The 16,435-nt window shown below is 58.7% G+C and overlaps 1 protein-coding gene across 1 annotated transcript in view; it reads right to left on the reverse strand.

The window, feature by feature from the left end:
- Positions 1 to 1,395: 1,395 nt before the first annotated feature.
- The window catches only part of SPEG (striated muscle enriched protein kinase), a gene marked incomplete at its 5' end in the record, with an annotated part of 54,936 nt that continues 39,896 nt past the window's right edge, over positions 1,396 to 16,435 (reverse strand). The window contains 18 exons of the mRNA XM_081143063.1: positions 1,396 to 2,427; positions 2,762 to 2,911; positions 3,123 to 3,198; positions 4,053 to 4,276; positions 4,360 to 4,599; positions 5,028 to 5,643; positions 5,775 to 5,942; positions 6,114 to 6,236; positions 6,349 to 6,516; positions 6,661 to 6,777; positions 9,460 to 9,591; positions 9,934 to 11,935; positions 12,198 to 12,266; positions 13,303 to 13,345; positions 13,533 to 13,685; positions 14,868 to 15,046; positions 15,143 to 15,220; positions 15,810 to 15,867. Of these exons, the coding sequence (XP_080999189.1) occupies positions 2,235 to 2,427; positions 2,762 to 2,911; positions 3,123 to 3,198; positions 4,053 to 4,276; positions 4,360 to 4,599; positions 5,028 to 5,643; positions 5,775 to 5,942; positions 6,114 to 6,236; positions 6,349 to 6,516; positions 6,661 to 6,777; positions 9,460 to 9,591; positions 9,934 to 11,935; positions 12,198 to 12,266; positions 13,303 to 13,345; positions 13,533 to 13,685; positions 14,868 to 15,046; positions 15,143 to 15,220; positions 15,810 to 15,867 (4,789 nt within the window). The 3' untranslated portion in view covers positions 1,396 to 2,234. The remainder of the gene's footprint in view (positions 2,428 to 2,761; positions 2,912 to 3,122; positions 3,199 to 4,052; positions 4,277 to 4,359; positions 4,600 to 5,027; positions 5,644 to 5,774; positions 5,943 to 6,113; positions 6,237 to 6,348; positions 6,517 to 6,660; positions 6,778 to 9,459; positions 9,592 to 9,933; positions 11,936 to 12,197; positions 12,267 to 13,302; positions 13,346 to 13,532; positions 13,686 to 14,867; positions 15,047 to 15,142; positions 15,221 to 15,809; positions 15,868 to 16,435) is intronic.

Raw genomic sequence — 16,435 nt, forward strand, 5'->3', positions numbered from 1 at the left:
AGTTGCTCTGGGACATGCCTGGAGTCCAGTCTGCCCAGGCAAGAGCACCAGGTAGTGTTGCTTCCATTTCCTTTAGCTGCCCACCCAGGTATGGAGCACTGTCACCTTTTGATCAGAGCAATTTTGACACGGCTCTGCTGATATAAATTACCTTTGCTCCTCCAGGTTTGGACAAGCAGTTCACATGCCATTTCCAATGGAGATGGGAAGGGAGCTCAAGATCAGAAGGGGGACGGGAGAGGAATTTTACCATTTATCAAGATATGAGTTCAGGCACCTCATTTTTATATGAAAACACTTGCAGTGAGTAGGGGATTACAGATTCTCCCAGGCAAACTGTATATCTTCATCGCTAAAATGACAGGTGAGCAAGGCATCTCTCTGGTGCCTTCCAGCTGCTTTAACTGCTATTTTATGGTGATGGGGATTGCCTTTTCCCTAAGGTCCTGAGAAGGCAGAGAGACTGGGCTGGGCTGGGCTGAACGTTGTTTGGGCTCCAGCCAAGGGGCCCTCAGCCTAGATCAGCAACACACCAGTGCCAGCTCTTTCTGCTCGTGGTGGAGGCTTTATTCCTGTCAGTTTGTCAAGAACAGAGTTTTCAAGGGGTGAAGGGGGAGGACAGTCCCTTTGGACCCAAGGAGAACTGGCTCACCTCACTCCCCACCACAGGGGAAGGCAGCTCAGTTCTAGAACCAAGTAACCATTCTGTGGCACTGCAGCTAGAGTCAAGGTGCCTTCACCCCCAGCAGACTCCCTAGCTTGGTGGGGGATCAGAAGGTCCAGGCTGGATGTCCCTGGGGCCTAGGAATGTGCTCTTCTGTGGCATCATCACAGCAGACATGCTGACTAGAGAACTCACAGCTGCCCTGTGCAGCTGATGCCCTGATTGGTGCTCTAACACTGAGAGCATGGGGCGTGGACCTGTCCCGGTCCCCTGTGCAGCTCTTCACACCACCTGCTGTCACCAGGCATCACGGAAAAATCCCCTCTGCTCCAGCAGTCAGGACCAGAGCTGGGAAGTATTGGGGAAAGAAGGCTGAGCCAGGATTCAGATGGGGACCAGTCCATTTCAGAGCCTACCATCTTCCAAGGTATGGTGATGGAACATGTGAGAAGAGGTGGGGGCCACCACAGTCTGGTTAGAGGATGGTGATGGGGATTCAGTGGTCCTGCCAGGATTCCAGAAACTTCAGAGAGAGAAGCAGACCGAAGTCTCTTCTCCCTCTAGAAAGTAGGGGAAAGTAAGGGGGCAGGAGAGTCAGGGGGGGAGGAGGGAGGTCAGAAGGTGCTAGCTGGTGTACCTGGGCTCTCACTGGCCCAGAAAGGCTGGAATACTGTCCCAGCACCCTGCATCCTGCACCCCCGGCCGTCTCCCCCCATAGATCACACATAGGTCCTGCTGCTTGCTATTTTTATTTTCCTTGTGACAGACAGACAGACAGCTGGATGGCTGGGGGGCGGGGATGGTCAGGACAACATGAGCAATTAGGATTGGATGAAAGGGAAACTTCATAAAAGTCAATAAATAAATAAATATGAATGGGAAGAAGGGCGAAGGCCACGGAGGACCAGTGGGGACATCCTTGGGCCAGCACAGAGCCCAGAGCCACATCCACTGGGACAACAGGAGCGCGCTGGCTTGCGTGACCACTGCCTCCTGCCTCCAGCCCTCCACGATTCTTCTTCTTCGGGATGCTGGCAGCTGGCCCACCCCATTCCCACCTGAGTACTTTCTCCTCTCCCTCCTCCACCTTGCTGCCCTCTCTCACATGCTGTATCTGGCACCCTGACACTGTCCCATGTCCTGTCCCTGCTTCACTCCCAGCCCACAGCCTTGACACCCTGGGCTCCTTCCTTTTCCACCTTTCCAGCCCCTCACTCATACCTTCCTTGGTTGCTTCTCCCCCCAGATGCACTGTCCCCCACCCCCAAAACCTTCCTAGAGTCTCCCATCCCTTTCTCTCACTTCCCCATTCTGTTCTTGCCCTTCTTCCTGCTCCCCACTCCACCCAGCCTGGCCAGTGAGTCTCCAGCTCTGGCTCTGGCCTGGTGGCACTGGCCGAAGCCCGGGGCCTCTGTCCCCTCAGGTCCATGAGGTAATAGCCCGGCCGGATGTTGCTGCTGGTGGTGTACGAAGCCCTGAGCCCACCGGGCTCAGCATGGGCCCTGGAATGTCCCGCAGCATCAGCGGGAGCCCCGAGTGGAAGCCTGGGGCCAGGCTGTGGTCCAAGCCACTAGGAGCTGCCTGGATAGGAGCGGAGCAGCACCTTGTGACGGGTGGCAGCCTCGGCCCTGCGACGCCGCTGCTCACCCAGGAACTCCTTGAGCCGGCTGGTGGTGAAGGTGAGTGTCTGGCGACGCAGCTTCATCAGGTAAGCGTCCTGCAGCCACGGGTGGGCCAGGCAGTCCTGCAGGGAGGGCCGGCTCCTGGCAGGCCCGGCCAAGGATAGTGAGCAGGTAGGGCTCTGCCCTCCCATATACCCAAGTCCCAATACTGGATTCACCCCTAGTGAGTGACTCTGGGCAGCTCTGGGGCTCAGTTTCCCAATTTCTGGAATGGGGACAGTGATTCTGCTTACATCATAGGGCTGTTATAGGTTTTAAAATGTGAGTAGAACAACCATTTAGTAGAAGGAGTAGCAACTGTGTATTATTGGGGGCAGGGGTGGAGTTGGGGGATCCTAGGCATGGGCTGGGCCAGGGCAGTCCAAGGCCAGGAACAGGTAATGCTGGGGGGTTGGCAGGTGTGGGGCCCACTCACCAGGGATGTACTGAGAGGACCTTTCGCAAGAAGAGGGTGGCGCTTTGGGAGGTGTTGGGGTACAACTGGAAGGCATCAAAGCGGCCCCCCACAATACGAGCCTCTGTTTCCTGGGGGTCTGGCTCATAGAACGGAGAGCGTCCACTGAGCCTGTGGTGGAGATAGTTCAGTTAACACATGAATGAAGGGTCAACTCACAGGTCCAGGGGGACATTAGTGTGGGGGTTCTAAGGGGCACAGCACTCAGGGAGAGCTATTGGCACCTGGGTACACGTGTGTATGCATGCATGCACATGTGCACACTCACGTGCTGGGGAGGAGGAGAGGGTGTAGGCAGGAAGTGAGTCCTGGGGGTACTCACATGATGTAAGTGAGCACACCCACTCCCCAGATGTCTGTGGCGGAGCCGATGGGGTCTCCCTTCACCATCTCAGGAGCTGACAGGAGACAGAGGCCAAGTTGAAACAGTTTCCTGGTGGCAGGGAAGCAGGAAAATGCTGGGGAGGCCCCTGAGGGCTTGAGGAGCAGGACAATGTCCGGGTCACCAGACCATGGGTCTGACCAGGGCAGCAGGCCCTGGATGACAGCAGGCAGGATGGAAGTGGGGGTGGCCTGCAGGGGAGATGTGGGGCACCTGAGAAATCAGCCCAGGCTCTGAATGGTGGGGGGTCACCAGAACTGCAGAGCTGCTGAGAACCAGGGTCACTGGCTCCCTCAGGTCAGCTCTAAGGTAGGGTGCCCATTCACGATGAATGTAGCCAGCACAAAGATGAAGAGCCTTAGAAATCGGCCTGGCTGGCTCCAATCCCAGGCCTGTCCCTTCCAGCCACAGGACCCTGGGCAATGTACTAAACCTGTCTGGCTCTCTAATCTCCTCATTTGTAAAGTGTAGCTTTCAGAATAACTCTAAAGGATGGACATAATGAACATAAAGTATTTAGCAGGTAGCTAAATGGTAGCTGGTTTTCCTTGTTTATACAAATTAATAATTGGTTCCCTATCTCTCCAGCTTTATCAAATCCTGGCTCGACCATTTAAAACTGTCTTATGTGGGACAAATAATCTACTTCACCTGTTTCCTTGTCTGTAAAATGGGGGTAATGTTATGCCAATCTCCAAGGCTACTATGAAGATAAATTTAAAAAAACCCAAGGAAAGGACTTTGTTCATTGCCTGCATACAGTAAGCACTCAATAAATGGCACATACATGGGTGAAGTGGGGGGACTTATGGCTGCTGCCCCTTTGGCAGTACCCCCAATCCCCTGCCCTGGCTGGCATGGTGCCCTCACCCATGAACTCCAGCGTGCCCGTGCGGTGGCCAAGGGGCTGCAGGGCCTGGGGGTTGTAGGGCTGGGCACTGCCGAAGTCCACGATCTTGAGGGCGTTGTCAGGGGCCAGCAGCAGGTTGTCTGGCTTGATGTCCAGGTGCAGCACGTGATGGCCGTGGAGGTAGTCCAGGCCTTGTAGCAGCTGCACCACATAGGTGGCCACGTCATCCTCTGAATATCGGAACCTGGAGGGCCCAGGGAAAGCAGGTGACATCCCAGGCCAGCTCCCCTTACTCTCACTCCCGGCTCCCCTAGAATGCCCAGCTACCTGTCGCTGAGCCCACATAGGAGCTCCCGGTTGCCGCAGCTCTCAGCGATGAGCACGAGGTAACGTGGGGTGATGTAGGCCTCGTGCAGGGACATGAGCCGCTCGTGGTGCAGCGTCCGCAGCACTTCATACTCCTGCAGGACTCGCCGCTTGCCCTCAGCTGCATAGGGCACGATCTTGGCCACAAACGTTCTCCCGGTAGCATTCTCCCGGCACGTGCGCACTACACCAAAGCGGCCCCTATGTGTTGAGGGGACACCACAGGCTTAGAGAGGGGGGCACCACCATTGTGAAGGCTAAGGGGGCTGGGGTGGGGGGAGCAGGGACCCAAGTGTGAGCTCTGGAGTTTAATCTTAGAAATCTGGGTTCGAATCCCAGTTCTGCCCTTCAGTGGCTCTGTACCATAGGCCAATCCCATACGCTCTCTAAGCTGTTTTCCCATCTGTGAGATGGGTGATGCTAATAATGCAGTGGCTTCCTCTCCGAGTGATGATGATTAAACGAGATCATCTGGCTACAGAGCTTAGCACAGTGCAGGGCCCAGAGGAAATTGGAACTCAATAGTGCTGATGACCCAGATCTCAGCACCTTCCCCGCTCTGAATCCCTGTGTCCCCTGTGCTTCACCCACTCCCCCTCTGTCCTCCATCCCTTCCCCGCCCTGCTTACCTGGCCTTCTCCTCCAGGAAGGTGTAGGGTTTCTGAGGGGGGCCCTGTCGAAGAGTGGTGCCCTCTGGCCCCGGAGAGCTGCGGGGACCACCCCCAGGGGAGCTGACCATCTCCTTGGCTGAACTGAGGGTCCGAACAGTTACCTTGGTGGGCTGGGGAGGGGGCTCAGGGGCTGGGGGCTCGGGGGCTGGTGGTACAGACACAAAGGAGGTCACCATATACAGGGGAGTAGAGGAAGACGCTGGTTTAACCTCTTGAGGAATAGAGGCTGGGATCGGGGTCCCAGTGTCAGGGATGGAAGACTTGGGCTCACTTGGGGCGACCTGGGCACTGGGTGGGGAGGGCTCTGCTTGCCGGGCAGCCTGCAGGCCTCTGTGCTTTCGTGGGGGAGTTGGGGGTGGTGGACCCACAGCCTTGAGTGAGGACAAGGCCTTGGTGGGGGGTGTGGGGGGAGATGAGGGGCTGAGAGCAGCTGACTGGGGGCCTGTGGGACCAGGAGCTGCAGGGGTGGTTGGGGACGGGGCCAGTGAGGTAGGAGAGTCCGGAGGTGGGGCCCTGGCTGGCCCTGAGGTAACAGGGGTGTCTCGGTGAGCAGCAGGTAGCAGAGCTGAGGAATCTGAGTGAAGACAAGGAAAACCATCACCTAGGTGCCCCTGGCAGCAAAACCACGGTGTTCTGAGAAGAGGGTGGATCTTGGGCTTAGGGTCCCCTTCCTTTTCTGGCAACCCCCAACCTCATCGCACCGACCTTGCGTGCCCCTGACGAGGACCTTCTCAGAAGGGTTGCTGAAAGGCCCTTGTCCAGCACGGTTGGCACAGGCCACTCGGAACCTCACGGTCACACCGATTGGTAGGTGGGTCACATTGTAGTAACAGTCAGGGATGCCTGAGCTCACTGAGTGCCAGGAAGACTCCCCTGCAGGCACCATGGGAAGGGCTGAGGTCAAAGAAGGGGTGGCCCAAGCTCCCAGTGCTATCTGTAAGGAGCCTAGGGAGGGGACTTAGCCCGGGGAGGGCGCTTGTCTCCCTGGCTTCTCCGCCTGCCACCTGCCACCCCTTCCCCGGGCCAGCCTGTGCAGTCCCTCACCATCCACCCGCCGCTCCAGTGTGTACGTGCAGGGTGCCCGGCTGTCTCCTGGCTTCCAGAGCACCAGCGCTGTGTCCTGGTAGGTCTGGGGCACCTCGGGAGGGGCTAGCTTGCCTGGGACACCTGGCAAGAGGATGGGAGCCCCAGTGAGCTCCTACGCTCCAGCTTAGAGCCCATCTAACCCTGCCCCAACACCCTTCATCATTGCCCCCCTTGGTCCCTGCCCCAGGCTCACGGGCCACAGCCACGGTACAGGAGCTGGTGACGCTGCCTAGGACATTGGTGGCTGAGCACTCATAGAGCCCAGCATGCCGCTTGCCCGCCCGAGGGATGCTCAACAACTGTCGTCCATCTTTGCAGGACACGATGACCACTGAGGGTTCTGACCGCAGGGACTGCTTGTCTGGGGGCAGAGAGGAGCAGGAGGGATTGCTGAGTGGGGCAGCACATGTGGTCCTCCAGGACTCCTTGGTTGCCACTCTCCCCAAGCATCACCAGGCATTGGGGCCACTTGCCTATGCCCCTCTCTGGGGAGAAGTGATCTTACCTTTCATCCAGGAGATGTGGGGTGCAGGGCAGGCTGCCGGCAGGCAGAGCAGGGTGGCTGCCTCTCCCTCCAGCAGCACCTGGTCCTTGAGTTTGATGTGGAAGACTGGGGGGAAGTCTGGAGGGAGAGCAGACAGCCATGGGTTGAGAGGACCCCTGCTCACTTACTGCTGAGGGAGGGGAGGACGCATGTGAGAGGTGGGGAGCAGCGTGAAAGCTTGTCTCTTCCCAGTCAGATGCGAAAAGTGCAACCTCTCGCCACTCTTTGGAGAATTTTCTTTGGGGTGGGCATCACTCTCCCCTGTCACTCACTGTGTGCAGAGCTATCTTTTCCTTTCACTGGCTATTGAAGATGGCATGGTAGAGACCCAATACGTTTGGAAATTGCTTAGAGCAGGGCCTGGCACTACATTTAAGTGATCTACACACATTCATTAAGTAAAATAAAAACAAATAAATATTGAAAAACTGCAATGGTTAAGATCTGACAACACTCCCTCCCTCTGGGGCACCACAGGGCAAGTGAGAGGAGCTGGTGACCTGAGCTGAGAATCCTGGGGTTGAACATAATGTTCAAGAAAAAATGCAGTCTTAAAAGATCTGAAGTCAAGGCAAAACAGGGGGCAGAGCCGGAAAGTGTGTCAGCTCCCCCCACCCCTCGTCCCCTCTGGGGTCTGGGGACACAGTTGTAGATCTTCTAATATTCCTTCAGGTCAGCAGAGTGGTGGAGCTTTTGAAGGGGCAAGAGACAGTATCTGCACGACCTTGGACCATGTCTTGTGTAAACTGAGGAAAAGAGTAACACCAAACTCATAGGGTTGTTGTGAAACATATATTACAAGAAACATATAAAGTGCTTAATATGTGCCTAAGATATAATAAGTGCTCATAAGTGTTAGCTCTTATTATTGTTATGCTTATTATCTCATGAATATGCTCAGTAGAGAGGCAGGCACAGGTCCTCAGAGAAAGAGGCTGCTTTGGCAAAGTTGGCTTCCCAGCTGACGAGAACTGGCCACGGCCAGGATGCAGAGGGGCCAAGGTCCCCTGTTCCAGTGAAGCTGGCCTGTGGCTCCTCAGTGCCATGAGGACCTGCATTCCTGTTCCCTGGCATGTGTCTTTAGAAATATCCCAATCTGGTCCTGGCCACCGGGGGTGGATTTTTCTCACACGGGCAGAGAAAGCTGAGGGATAGATACCCTGGGAGCCCCAGCTGCTGCCTGTCTAAAGAACCAGGAGGCAGTGGGGGTGGGGAGAGCTGGGCAGGAGAGGAATGCTCAGCAGGAGTGGATGATCAGAGAACGGCATGCCCGCCCTTCCCACTGCACCCGTGTTCCCCAAGGAGGGGTCCCACACTGGGGCTCCAATAACAAAATGAATATAGTTTCCTCAGACCAAGTCAGGGTGCTGGGTAGGGGGGAGAGAGAGGGAGGCCAGGAGGAGAGGTGAAAGGTGACCCTGGCCTAGCTCTGCCAGTTCTACCTCCATCGCCCCAGGGGCTAGCCCTAGCTGGTCAAGCGGACATGGGACAGCCTTCTTCTGCAGGGAGGGGGGAGAGGATGAGGTAAGGGGACACTGCCTCAGCAGGAAATCAGCTGCACAAGCAAAATGGACCTGGGAGGGAGGCCCCAGGTGGGAAGGGATCAGCTGTCCCCAGGCCTCTGTGCTGGCTTCTCTCTGTCTCATTCCCTCTCCTTCTCCACTCCTGCCCCCACCAGCTGGCCTCCCTCCCTCCTCTTCCCTCATTACAGCCCCCCAGGGCCCACTGCCTCGAGAAGGATGTCCCAGCTCCCCTGGCCAAGGCCAGACAATCCCCTCAGCTGGACCAGTTCAGAGTTTTATTGGAAACTGGAGAAGAACAGAACTGGTGACTGCTGATGATCTTGTACACAGCCTGGCTTGGTGGGCCTGTTGCTTTCTGCATGCTGGTCTGGGAGACCTGGCCTCCTGAGCCTTTGTGTATAGTCCTTGAGTAATGCCCCTTTTTCAGGTGAGGAACCGGGTGACCTCAGGTGGGAAATACCTGCCTCACTGAAGCCCAGGACACAGCCCAGGACAGGGGCAGAGAAACAGACCAGGGCATATGCTATGTTCCCCTTCCCCCAAGCAAAGAGCCCTGAAGGTGCTGAAAGTGCTGGAGACCCTGGGGGATGGGGGGGGGGTGGCAGGGAGGGGCACTCAGGTGTTCAGGGCTGTAGAGAAATGGCAAATTGGGGGCACAGTCCAGATTGTGGGCCTCTAGGCTGGGAGAAAAATAGTGTCTTTGTGTGCACATTCAAGCATACACACATAGGTACAGGCGCTGTGGGGCAGGGGAGCCCTACCCTGACCTCCTTCAGAACTACACGCAGTTACAGGGACCTTCTAGGCTCTCCCACGAGGGAGGCTAGCCAAAGAAAGGCATCAGTAGGGTGTCCTGAAGCCACTTCCGGGGTCTGGCTGCACAGGGTCATACAGTCCCGCTCTCTGGCTGCCGCACTTACTACCAGCTCTGTGCCTTCCACAAGCTATTTAGCATGGCTAAGCCTCTGTTTCCTCACCTGTAAAATACGAACATGATGCAAATAACAGTTCCTCAACAACGTGGGAGCATTGAGGGAGGCAGCCCTTGTAAAGTGCTTAATAAGACACTTGGCGCTGCTAATTAATGACAGCTGCTGCAGTTATTATGCTTGTTGTTGTTTTCCTGATTCCAGCTCCCTTCCATCGCTGCCCGGGCTCCTCAAAGTGGTCCATCTCCCACCCAGCTAGGACTGTCCCCTCGGTAGGATGGCCTACTCCTCCAGCAGGCTTCTCTTACCTGATTCGCTGCGCACATACTGGTGACCCAAATCCTCCTGGACGCTGGCAGAGAGGTTTGGCTGTGATGACCCCTTGTCCTTTCTCAGTCGAGAGAGGCCCCAGCGCAGCCGGCTCCGGCTTTCAGCAGGAGCTGTGAAGACCCAGGCACCTGAGCCCTTGCCCAGCCAGGGCCAGACAGCTCCCACCTCTCTGCAGCCCTCAGCCCAAGAGAAGTAGAGCGCACCCAGCCCCAGCCTGGCCTGCTCCCAAACCAGCCCCTGCCCCGCAGCCTCCTGCAGCTCCAGCCCACGCCAATTCCATCCTCAGGGCCCCCAGCACCTCCTCAGCCTCTTTCTGGTGGGTGCCCGGCCCCGCCTCCTCCCAGGGCCTCCCTCCATCGAGGCCCACCCTCTTCCGTCATCCCGGCCCGCACCCTCCACCCGCCCAGGCCGGCTCACGCCGCCTCCCGCACGCTGCCCCCGCCCCTCCTCACCGGAGCCGCCGGACGTGCCGCTGGCCTCGGAGCCCAGGGACTCCTCGGAAGGCGTGGCGGCGCCCGCCTGAGCCGCCAGCTGGTTGTGCGGGAGGCCCAGGCGCCGCAGGCTCTCGCCCTCGGACGTGGCCCTGCGCAGCCGCCCGAACAGCGGCGTGCTCCGGCCCGACGCGCCCCCCGAGTCCTCGCTGCTGCCGCTGCGCTGCAACCGGCTGGACAGCCGCTCCAGCGTGGAGCTGAGCCGCCTGCGCACGGCGAGCGCGGGGGAGCCGCGCGCCGAGCTGCCGGCCTCCGAGCCCTCGCCCTCCCCGCCGCGCGCCTCGGCCGCCGGGGGGCGCTGCGCCGGCGGGGTCCGCCGCAGCCGCTGGGACAGCGACAGCGAGAGGCGGCGGGCGAGGCCCGGCTCCCCCGCGCGCAGGTCCTGCACGGAGCGCGAGCGCGCGGGCCGCCGCACCATCTCCAGCGGCGTTCCCGCGGGGCTGGGCCGGTACATGCCGTCGTCCTCCTCGGCCCCGCGGAAGGGCCCGCGCTCCTCCGAGCGCGAGCGGCTCAGCATGCGCAGCCCCCGCGACAGGACCGACTCGCGGCTGCGCTTGAACTTCGCCTCGAACACGGCCTCGGACTCCAGGTTCTCGATGCTGCTGCTGAGACTGCTGCCCGGCCTGCGCGGCACCGTGGGCACCCGGGCCTTCTCGGCTGGCACTGGGGGCGCCGGCCCCGGGGGAGCCGCGGCGGGCGGCGCGCGCTTGTTAGAGGCTCCCAGAGGCGGGGAGGCCACCCTGGCAAACACGGCGGGGTGGGACTTGGGCTCCGTCGGGGGTGTGGCAGGGCCCTGCCGAGGGCCTTGGGTGTGGCCCGCCAGCTGCAGCGACTGAATGATCTGGGCATAGGGTGTGAGGGGGGCCGCTGGAGTTTGCAGAGCCACGGGGGGCTGTGTGGGTTTGGGGGCGGGGACTGGCTCTGCCTTGGACTCTGGGGCCTTCTCGTGGGCAGGCTGGGATGCCAAAGGCTGAGCAGCAGCACTGGGTGTGGTGGCAGGAGGTTCTGACGACTTGGGGGCACTCTGTTTGCGGGCACTGGGCTTCAGGGCACTGGGCTGCACGGGGCTGGACGGCTGAGTCTCGCTGAGGGCAGACAAGGAGGGAGACTCCTGTAGTCTGCGGGCCCCAAGCCGGGCCACAGGGATCTCGAGGGGCGCCCCAGCGCGGCGGTGCCGGCCCCGGGGCTCTGCCTCCCCCTGAGAGAAGCTACTGCTCTTCTGCAGGCCCCGCGTCTCTGGTGGAGGCTGGTGGCGGGGTGCTGCCTCGCTGGAGGCGGCCCGTGCCAGCCGGGGGTCCCGGGCGCGGCTCCCCAGGCTCTCTAGCAGGGGCCCCCTGAGGCCGCTGACCTTGCCATCCTCGGGGCCTCCCCGCAGCAGCCGCTGGCGCAGGGCCTGAAGCCTCTGGGCATACTCACCCTCACCCAGGCCTCCCCGGGTCAGGCGGGTGGCCCCCGGGCTGGGGCTCCGGCGCTGTGGCAGTTCCACAGACGCCGCCTTTTGCAGGCCCCGGCCCGGCTCCCTCAGCCCAGCCCGGGGCAGGGCGCTCTCAGCTGAGCTGCCCCTCCGGAGCTCTCCCCGCCGGGGGCTGGCCCCAGCGGGAGGCTCCTGGCCTGGGGAGGGGAGGGCCGGAGGGCTGGGGGCATGCTGGTCCTGGGAGGTGGCCCTTCCCTGCTCCTGCCACTCCATGGGGGTGGCAGCCCCAGCTTCTGGGGTGCCCAGGGCCTCGTCCTCAGTGGGAATGTCAGTGAGGGACACTCGGGAGCCTGAGAACTCGGGCTGCAGTGGTCGGGGCACTGAAGGCAGCTCCTCCAGCTCCTCCTCTTCAGAGTCAGAGGAGGAGGAGAGCCCCCCGCTGGGTGGCGTTCTTCTGGGCACGGCCACCCACACCCGCTCTGGGGGTGCCCGAAGCAGTTCAGGGATGGGGCGCAGCACCAGGTGGCACTTGTAGCTGATCTGCGAGCGCTGAAGACAAAGTGCTGGAGTCAGACCTGAGGGACCCTGGGGCTGGACTGACCCGCTCAGGCCCACCTCAGCCCCCCGGGGGGGGGCCTAAGGCAGACAGAGAGGGCTGGGGGCAGGAGGGACACTGGGAGTTGAGAGAGTAAAAAGTAGATGAGGGTGGGTGAGTAGGAAATGAGGGCTCAGGGCAGAAAAAGGCAGGGCTGGAGAGAAGGCTGCAGAATGGGACAGTGGAAGGCACAGAGCAGGACCCAGTCAAACTCACCTGCCACCTGCGCCGGGAGAGGAATAGCTTCAGGTGGTCCGTGCTCACCTCTGCGCCCTTTGCCTGTGTCTGCAAACCCGGGAAAGAGGGACTTAGGGAAGTCCTTTGTCAACCTAGACCCTCAAGGTTTGGCAATGGAGACAAAGTCCACAGGAGGGAACAGAGGGCCAAGCAGCATTGAGTCCAGGGTCCTGGGGGTCCCCTTCCCCTTGGATCTGTCACAATAACTCCCACAGCCAAGGTGCCCACATGTAGACAAATTCCCTGAACCTAAGTGGAGAGGCCAAAAACCAGTGGCTCCTGGGGTGGGCTTTAGAACTTACACCCGGGCTCAAGGCCCTGTCCTGGTATAGTGGCTGCCCTGGAAGGCCTGTGCTTAGGCCGCTGGCCTTGGCCCTACTGCCCACCTTGCCACCTGTCTCCATGTGGAGCTAGTGCCCCAAATAGCTGGAGCCTTGGTGGGCCAGACCAAGACAGATGCCTCCCCCAGCCACCCTCCCAGGCTGTCCTCTCTGGAGCTGGTTTCTGATCTGGGAGACAAGGTTCGTTCTCCAAGGACAGATACCAGAATTACCTCAGCCTTCAGTTGACCCAGCACAATTCCCAATGGATGGTTTATTCAGTCGCTCTTTCTGGGTCATTAGCTGACCCCCCCCCCCCCCCCCCCCCCGCTTGGTGCTGTGCCCTGCAGTGCTGGGGTTTGAAGATGAATGAGAACTCTGCCCGCACAGAACTCAAAACCAAGAGGCCAGGCCACATACCAACCACAGTGCGTGGGGCCAGTGCAGGACAGAGGTGGAAGCACAGGAGTGAGGAGGACCAGGGTTGGTCACAAGAGCCAGGAAGAACCCTGATGGGGACCCCCAGGATAGGAAGTCCAGATCTGTGCCTTGGAATCCATGATTAACCCAACTCAGGCCTCTGTTTCCTTATCGACAAAGTGGGAGTTATAACTTCCTTTACAGAGTTATTTGAGGCTGATAGATCAGAAGTATATAAAATGCCTGTCACAGTAACTGCACACAGTAGGTACTCAATAAATGAAGCTGTTAATGTTCTTTCTCCCTCCACCTCTTCTGCCATGATTTTGCAGAACTAGACTCACTTTGAACCAAGGATGTTCTAGGGTCTCCTCTGCGGTAGGCCTCCTGTAAAGGAACAGGATTAAGAAGGGATTCATCATTCATGAATTCAGTCAGTCAGTCAATAAATGTTTGGGGAAATGGGGCCTCTAAGGACTTGGGGGATTGGATGTCTATGGGCAGAGGTTGTACAGCAGTAGGGGTGGCACTAGGGGATTCTGCAGGTGGGGGCTCCCCAGGGCCTCGTACTCACAGCCGATCCTGCACCAGCACTTTGATGAGGAAGCCCCGGGCCTCCCGGCTCAGGCTCAGGAATGTCGTCTCCTCAAAGGCCACGTTATAGTTTCGGATGTTCATCAATGTCGTCCGATCATTTTCCCCAACAAACGGGGAGATTCCCGTGAGACTGCAGGGGAGCAGAGGGCTGAGTGAGAGGTGGGCCAGGCCCTAGGGCTCAGCAAGAGATGATGGGATGCTAATGGGGACATGGAGTCTGGGAGAGGCGGAGGCCTCGGGGCTGTGGAGCAGACAGAGGCTGGGTGAATCTGAACAGAGTCTTTCGGACACATGCCAGTCCTGCTCCCACCACCATCCCAGAATGGCCGCAACTGGGTCCCTGCACTGGGCCTGTGCTTTAGAGGACCTGTTCTGTCCCTCCTCCAGCCGTGGCCTGTTCTTGAGGTGAGGAGCCTGTGCTCAGGGGATATGCCTCCCTGAGCCTGAGCCTACTCCTTCCAGTCCCTGCTGGACAGTCAGGACCTTGTAGTTCCTGCCTAAATGGCACTGAGCCTGCACTGGCCTCTCTCCACCCAGCCTGGGTACCCACCCCTTATGGAAGACTTGGACACACAGACTGGGGTGTCCACATACATGCACATGAGGCCCCCTGCCATACAGGAAGGAACAGGGAGTGTGGAAAAGAAGGGTGGGCTGCACACCCCAACTTCTCTCTAGCTCCAGGCCCTGCAAATGTTGGGGGGGCCTGCTAAGAGACTGTTGGAGACTGGGGTCCTGAGTACATAGAAGTCCTTACCAGAGGAAGGCAACGACGCCCACGGGCCTGTGGGGAAAAGAGAGTGGGTTGGTGAGAGGACAGCCCACCTCCCACCAGAAGTGAGCAGTTCTTGGCTCCCAAGAATATAGCAAGAACTGTCATCTCTGCAAACACTGTCATGGACAAATGGCCACAGGGATGCCTCCTGCAGGGAAGACTCTGAACTCAAAGGTCTAGGCATCCCTGGAGGAGTCAAGGGTCATGGCAGGACCAGCCCAGGAAACCATGAGACATCTAGGAACTGAGGGACTGTGCCTTCCTCACTGGGGGGAGGCAAGGTGGCTACAGAGGGGGCAGCTGACCGCCCAGGGGAGACAAGGAACCAAGGACTGACAGGCCTGAGGCCTTCAGTGCCCAAGTCATCCCTGATTAATGGATAGGCAGTAATGTGGGCAAGGGACCCGTGAGCAATGCCACCAGTTGACTGTCAGAGAAGGAGTCTGGGCTTAGTAAAGTTCCTCTCTGCCCGTAAGCTACTCCCCAGCACTAAGGGAAACTGCCCTGGCCCACCCCAGCTCAGTGTGCCAACATTACCAGATGTCAGTGACTCCGGACACAGGGGTCTGGTTGACAATCTCGGGCGCCACAAACTCAGGTGTGCCGTACTGGCAGTACTGGGGCTCCCCTGGAGTCAGCTCCTGGGCGTTTCCGAAGTCACAGATCCTCACCTGTTCTTCACCCTCTGCACCGTCCCACACCAGCAGGTTCTCAGGCTGCAGGACAAGGTGTGGGAGCTGAGTGAAGAGGGGACACCCCGCTACCTGGCTCCCACAGGGGCTGCCTGCTTCCCGCCCCCACCTGCACCTCACCTTGACATCCAGGTGCAGCACATGGTTCTGGTGCAAGTAGCATATTCCCTCTAGCACCTGCAGCATATAGGCCCGGATCTGTGGAAACAGGTGAACCAGAGTCCGTGGGGGAAGCGTGGGGTATTACGTTTGATCCCCACCAGGGCTGTGGCAAGACGTCAGGCCATGCCTGTAAGTGGCCTTCGGATGGCCAAAGGAGGGGATTGAAACATAGGTTTGGGTTGTTGAGACCTAGGGCCTCCACATACAGCTACAGGGTCAGGCACCATGATTATAGAAGGGAGTCATTTACATTATAATAAACAGAATTGCACAGTGCACAACTTGTACAGCCTCCATGGCAGGACAGCAGCGGGACTGGATAGAGTCTGGGTGGAGCTCCTCCTGGGAGTGATGTTTGAGGAATGTTCACTTGGGGAGGACTGGGAAACACAGAGTTAGGGGCAGGGTGGGTCTGCCAAGATTTACAGAGCACAGTGCCAGTTGGGGGGGGGGGCAGTCTGACGGAGAAAGGGGACTCTGCTGCCTGCCTGACAGTGCTCTCCAATACCACCCTTGGCCTATTCATGGGCACAGATGGCATGCCCAGGACCCACCCCTCAGCTCTCAGAGTTCAGGTGGGTGAACGCTAGTGCCCAACCTGACCCCTGCCACCCACTGCCCTCACCTCAGACTCACACACGGTGGGTTTCCTGGCCATTCGCTCCAGCAGCTCCTCTGTGCAGCTATGTCAGGGTTCAAGGAGAACAGTGACCAGTTCCAACTGCCCAGCCCTCCCTGGGCAGTAACTCCCCCCCCTGGAGCGCAAGTCAGATTCCAGCTCAGCACAGGGCTCTCCTTTCCCTTAAAGCACTTCTGATACCAGTTAGCAACTGTGTCCTCATTGTTTCACCTGTCACCCAGGTGCACAGATAGAACAACCCTGCTTATACTTTCATTTGCTGTGGGATCTCAAGCAAGGCACCTAACCTCTCTGAGCCTAGATTCCCTCAGGAATAAAATGGGGATAACATCTCTTGCCCACCCTGTGAGGTATTTACAGAGATCAAGTTCGAGCAGAATTTTGTTGACTGTAGATGGAACTTATTGACTCTATTCGAGAATGACCTAGAAGGTCCATGACATATAATAATTGGCCATGTTGCTGAGGTCTGGGTTCTAACAGTGCAGACTGGGAGCCTGGTGTGAAGCACATGGTCACCCTGCTAGTGAAAGTGACAAACCAACCACCCAGCATCCTCACCATAGTGTGCCTTCATTTAACAATAGCTCTCACACAAAGTTGAAATCCGT

This window comes from Miniopterus schreibersii, assembly GCF_964146895.1.
Source record: "Miniopterus schreibersii genome assembly, chromosome: 7".
Classification (NCBI taxonomy): Eukaryota; Metazoa; Chordata; class Mammalia; order Chiroptera; family Miniopteridae; genus Miniopterus; species Miniopterus schreibersii.